At 40.2% G+C, this 6,528-nt stretch overlaps 1 protein-coding gene across 2 annotated transcripts in view; it reads right to left on the bottom strand.

Moving 5' to 3' along the window:
* Positions 1–323: 323 nt before the first annotated feature.
* Positions 324–6,528, bottom strand: part of BTBD3 (BTB domain containing 3) — a 38,623-nt gene continuing 32,418 nt past the window's right edge. For both annotated transcript variants that reach the window (XM_036826369.1, XM_036826367.1), the window contains one exon: positions 324–4,332. In XM_036826369.1, coding sequence (XP_036682264.1) covers positions 3,300–4,332 — 1,033 coding nt within the window. In that variant the 3' untranslated portion in view covers positions 324–3,299. The remainder of the gene's footprint in view (positions 4,333–6,528) is intronic.

Here is a 6,528-nt window from a genome sequence, read left to right as displayed (position 1 = left end):
TCTACCCAGAATGCCAGCCAACCACAAACTCCATTCCTGGAATATAAATGTATCCATTCACTCCCTCTCATCAATTTAACAGTCAGGCTTTCCACAATGCAACTGATTAACATATTCATTGTTCTTGTATGCTTTTGCCTCAGATTTTTACTTCTTTAGGGATCAAGGATATGTGAATAACTTAGCAAACAAATGCTCCTGAAAAAACCATCTCTGTAAAATATAAGTGGCACCAAAAGTGCCAGAATGAGTTTTTTTTTTTTTTTTTTTTTTTTTTTTTTACTATTTCAAGGGACCTACAAAAATGCTAAGGAAAACAAATCTATGAACCAGTTTTATTTTATTTTCACTTAACATGATTATATACATTCATGTGTCTAACAAGATCTGCACTGTTACATTAAAAATACAGTACAATAACATTCAACATGAGGTACTTCATATTTATATATTTTTCCTTCATAAATAATGCTGTAAGCTACTGAATTCAAGCACACTGATGCACAAGTGGCTAGTGTCTTGAATTAGCGAGCTTATTTAAACACCTTAAAAAAAAAGACAGTTCAGTGCAACAGTTATGTAGAAATTAGACCATTTACTTAAATACTATATTAAGATATGCTTAAAGAATGTTACATTAGAACTGCTAGCCTAGTTCCCCTTATCCCCAGGATATAAACAATGACCAAGACTGCCAGATACATTGGGAAAAGCATCTATAGGGCATTGTTTAATAAAGTTGCGTTTATACACTACAGTTGCCCGCCTTGTCAGAACAATGGTTTCTAGTTTTAAAAGCTACAAAATTTGAGATTACCAAAGAAAATAAAGCAAGCACATTAGCCTTAATTCCATGTCATTGAAAATGCAGAAGGGAGAATAGGATTTAAAAGATAAAGTTTTCTTGTTTTAAATACAACTTTCAAATTTAACCCACAGATCTTGGCACCAGCCAATCAGATGATGGATGGGTTTTGTTTTTTTTTCTTTTTCAGGTGATAGTAATTAATGTAAAATTAAGTTCTTCCATACCTAGTGTACAGGATCTCACGTGGCTCTCACCCAGCGGTTCCCCAGCCTCTGGAGGGCAGCTACTAACAGGAGCACTGACCATGGGTGTTACTGAATGAACAATCTTCACTCTAAGGTTATCACACCCACCGCCAACAATCTGATATGATGAAATTAGTGCTAAATAAAGTTTCTTCTCCTCTGGCTTAAAAATGAGTGCCTTCCAATTGGGTATATAGTCTACCAATTTGCAAAGTAACTATGAGTTACCGAAATGTTTAACCATAATTTATAAATAATACCCTTTGTAGAAGCATTTTTTAAATTGAAAACGTACCTTTATTTCATAGTTTGCCAAAACTACTGTCATCTCGCTAATAAGAAATAATTGTTAGATAACTTTGGAAAGTTGTTCTGGGAATACTCATCTATAATCACCATGATAGCTTTTGATCATCTGCGCTAGCTAGCACACATAGGTAATGGTAAAGGTGATTAAAACGTTTCCCGTAATCCAGTGTTCTCCTCCATCAGGGAAGCTGGCCGAAGCAACAAGCCCACGTCTACGGGGGGACAAGTGGCCCAGAAGCACAGGCAGTCACTCACTGGGGCCCAGCTGGGGCCAGCAGGGGGACCATTTCTGTCCCAGCCCTCACTGACCAGGCAAGGAGGAGACAATTCCTGAGCTGGCACGCACCTGAACGCGCACGGGCACCCACGCACACACCCACCCCAGGACTAACCCCTGCTCCACAGCCAGCTTCGGGCTCACAGAGCAGGAGAAGGAGGCAGCCAGCGGCCACACTCTGGGTGGCGGGGAAGCCGTCTCAGGATCACGCTGGGCAGAAAAGCTGCCCAGAAACACATGGATACTTCAACTGGGAGTGAACACAGTGGACACCACCAGGGTCACGGGCACTAAGCCAGCACAAGCCTTCGCTGAAGGAGAATGTTTTGATGAGCTTTTCCCTCCTTTGTTTACATTATCCGTGGACAAATGAGAGAGCTGGATGTGATGCTGAGGCAGTGACTATTAGGTATCATCAAGCGTATCGCTCTAGACCATTTTCTAAAAACCCTGCAGGCATATATTGGCACTTTAAGATGGCCAGAGGCCAGATTCTAGCAGTCCAGGAACAGGACAGAATTATAATTAACTAAGAAGATACAATGTGGTCAAAGTAGATCCGGTGAAGTACATTTCAGATTAAAAAAAAAAAAAAAAATCAATTAATAAAATATCTTATTACATTAACATGTGGTGCTACAAAACTAATTGTTATTCTATTCATCTAAAGAATTGTTTGGTCCTCTTTTCATGGGAAAAAGGGAATAGGAATGCTATACAGTACAACTTTTGAAAACCCGCAAATGGCAGGGATCAGAATCTAAGCAGGGAAAAGGGTCTGACTTTTTCAAACTCTGTATTATAATATGTCATCAATTAAAGTATTTGTCATATGGGACTTTTTTAGGCTTCCTTTTAAAACCGTTTTAGTTTAAATTAATAGGCCTGCAACTTTTTCCTAATGACAATAAAATTTTATAATTTAGTTACTTCTAAAAGAAGTCTCTGTACTGCAATATTCTGTCTTCTAAACTAAAAGAATATAAATCTGTTTGTAGCAAAAGTCATGACCTAAAACTTCAAATTTCTTACTTGCTTACTTTACATTGACACTTTGCAGTTTAAAATTTAACAATCTTATGAATTTAGGATTTAAGAAAAAGCAATGCCCAAAAGTAAAATATTTAAAAGGAAATAAAATAAGAAGGTAAAGGTGAGACTACTGTCTACTTTCTAAATTATTAATTATGAAGCAAAACGTCTTTCAAAATTGTACACTGAGGTTTATCTGATTTTCGGGAAGTGAGGGGTTCTGTTTAAAAATAATTCTTGTTATTGTTATTTTAGACTATTTATTCCTATTTAAAATAAAGCCCAAAAGGGAATTTGAGGTGATCTGAAAATCTTCCTAAGAGGGACAAAACTGGGAGGTCAGTGGGGCAGTTGGAAAAGAACTCAAAAATCTCCCCAGATGTATAGATCCAACTCTAAGAACCACAAGCCTTGATGAGAACTTGGCTCTTTTAGGCATAGAGTTAAAAGCTGAATGCCGCATTTTTGTCTGTACATAATTAAAAGGTTGAAAGAAATTAGAACCTGCCCTACAGCTCCGTTCATTACAAATTACCTGCGCTGATCGCATATCTGCAGCTGAGCTAAGCATCAAGCAAGGAGGAGTGTGGTGTGCACCTCAGAGCCCACACTGCTCCGGGAAGCGTGCTCAAGCGTAGAATATAAGTTCGGGGATCTGCCCCCCCTGCACCCCGGTGCCGTTGGTGCTGTCCGACGAGCACTGGAACTGGACGGTGACTTTGCCACACTGAACTTCCGTCATGCCTTCCTGTCCAAAGTAGCTGAGCTCATTGCCGTCCAGGATCACACTGGCCGTGTAGAAGGTGTCCGGCTCAATCTGCACCGGGTACTCAAACCACACGGGGAAGGTGTTGCTGGAGCCGTCTGAGAAGTACTTGCTCAAGTTCTGCCCCAGGACGACGCCCTGCCGCTTGAGTTCAATCTTGGCGCTGTACTCGGCCGAGCCGCAGCTGGAGCCGTACAGCCCGAAGCCCGCGATGAACACCCTCTTGTCGACGGCGAACTGGATGCTGTCGCAGCGGCCCCGGTAGCGCCACTGGTTGCTCCGGTAGGCGCACGACTGGAAACGGTGGCAGCGCTGCGGGACGAGGCCCTTGCGGGCTTTGCTCACGAACTGCAGCTCGGGCTTCTTGGCCGCGGTGTACCAAAGGAAGATGTCGTTGGTTTCGTTCAGAGTTAAGACTCCAGACTGTGCAGCACCGTTTGCAAAATCGTCCAGGGCCATGGTCGGGATGCGGATCAAGTAAAGCGCCTTCCCGAGGACCTTGCGCTTGTTTTCAATGCTCAAAGCCAGATCTTGTCGCTGGCATTCCACTTCAGCCCAATTGAGAGCTGCCTCGAAAACCACAATTTCTTTGGCATTCAGAGTTTCCCTGCGGAGGATACTTTCTAGTGTCTGGAAGTCGATATCACAGAACCCCTCAGACTTGAGAGCGAGCTCGGCCTGGGCGTCGATCACCTCCCAGCACCGCTGGGTCAGGTCCGGCTCCTCAAACAGGCAGCTCTGGGACAGGAGGACACAGGCGTTCTTGGCGCTCAGGCTGGTCTCCAGGAAATTGACGCAGGCCCGGGCAAGGTGAGGGACGATGTACTTTTTGGCAGCATAAAGAGTGGCCAAGACTGTGTCAGCAGCCAAGTCAATTTCATCACAATAGATGTATCTGTAAGAAAGAGTGCTGCATGTAAATGGAATTTTCACAAAAATGAGCGTGTCCAGTGAGAAAAGATGTAACTACTTTCAAGTTAGTTCCAAGAAAATCATCTTATGGGACAGTTATTACAAACACGATTAGACATTAAAGCAACATCTGAAATACATTCGTAAGTTATTAATATTTCAACTTAGTAGCAACTTTGTATTATTAAAGACGTTAACTTCATGTAACCATTCTAGCCTGTATTTTAAAGCTACAAAAAATAGAAGATACTAGAACTGTTTGAGAAAGGACTGAAATCAAAAATAGTGAATATGAGGAAAAAATATAGCAAAATTCTATTATATAAACTATACTATATTTAGTTAAAAATAACCCCCATATGTTTTAGGAGAAATATATGTATGTAGACTTACTTAAAAATGTTTCTGCAAATTCAGATGGAAACAAGTATCTTTAATATCAACACTATAATGTTAGCAATGATTGCATCTTGACGCTATTATATAAGAATGACTTGAATTTTCCTTAAACACAAAACAAAACCTGATCTTAAGATATTTTTCAAGTAGTTCCAAGTTCAGTAGACTTTTAAATATGGGCTCCAATGCTATCTTCCAGTTAACTTTACATAGAATCCAACGCAGGCTTTGTATCTGGCTTTTTTTTTTTTTTTAACTCTAAATTCTTTCTTCTCCCCCACACATTCCTTCCACCTTCAGAATTAAAGAATACATTATTTCCAGATATACTTAATTAAAAAACAAAGTAAGAAAGTCTAAGTTTGCACTATGTGTGTGCTTCTGTGACGTGGCCCCATTTCAGGAGATAAGACACTTCTTATTGTTTTGAGGGACAGTGGCAGTCTCCCAAGATGGTATGTAAAGATAGAAATCATCTGCTTCTTTTAGATGCTGTGGCTAAGAGATAGTAAGAACTACACATGAGTAAAAAATACATACTAATAACATAATTAAAAAATTTTTCTAGCTAAGGTGTTTAGCTACTTGCTGTGACATTTTCCTTAGTGAAACACATATAACAGGAAATAAGCAATAGCTTCTGTAAGAAAGTACAAAAATATAAGGATGGCAATGAGAAAAATGACCACAATCGTGAATGGAACCTGAATTTTTTTCTCCCAGGAAGCCCTTACTCTTTTCTGATAGACTAAGCCAGCCACTGGCAAGATGGCAAGACTGCTCGACTAAATACCTGCAGCACCAGGACCGTGGGGAGGATTCTGCAGCACGGTCAGCACTTTGTAGCTCTTACCCTGAAACTGGCAAGTGAGCAGTCTTCCCTTTTTCTTGACAGCCCCCTTTCCCGGAGTACTGGCTACTCACCCACAATGCAGGGGTGAGGAAAACCTGGCCTCCGCTATCCCAGGCAACCACGCTGTGCTGATCAAGCACAGCACGACAGTAAATGGCACCTGCTACATTTCTGATTCTTACCACTTTATGTGGACTGCTCATATAATTTTAAAAAGCTGTATCAAGATATATTCTAGGCAACACATTTATAAGAAAAGATGCCTGTCAAATGATGAATCAAATGGCTTAGGTGAAATGGAATTTTGTGACTCGTACTCGGGTTTCCTAATTATGTACATATATCTGCGGCAACACAACAGTCTACTTGACTACAGTGATGCCAAAACGCCAAACTAGTGTCAGCATTCTCCTCTGCAACAGAAATAATGTCAAATACACAAAGCTAACTTCACTGGGGAAAAAAACAACACACAAAAATCGCTACAGGTAAAATTGAGTTCCGTATGTATATCTCTAAAACGTTACCAAGGTCACAAAGTGTCTGTTCGTTAAAAGTAGTGGATTAGTTTATGTTTTGGTACTTCACGTGCTCACTTGCCTTTAATTTCCCTATCTCCCACTATGAAAGTTCTAGAGAGCAGCAAATGGATTTCAAAACTATACTACACATAAAGAATTAAACACTTTAAAGTTCTGGAACTAACTATAATACTTATTTTTCAGTAGGCAGAAGACAATATATATCAACATTTTAAATGTTTGTGGGATTACTGTCCAACTTGTTGACCCAATGAATAATTTTTTTCAACAAACATTGTAATTTATTCCAGTGACTCAAAATCCCCACAGCAGCAGGTAACCTTGAACTCTGATACACTTTGGTGTGCTAGAATGAGAATCAAGAAAAATCACCTAAATATTACTT

Source organism: Balaenoptera musculus, chromosome 15 (assembly GCF_009873245.2).
Source record: "Balaenoptera musculus isolate JJ_BM4_2016_0621 chromosome 15, mBalMus1.pri.v3, whole genome shotgun sequence".
NCBI lineage: Eukaryota > Metazoa > Chordata > Mammalia > Artiodactyla > Balaenopteridae > Balaenoptera > Balaenoptera musculus.
Note: the sequence above shows the minus strand (reverse complement) of the source record. Positions and strands in the feature narration are given on the sequence as shown.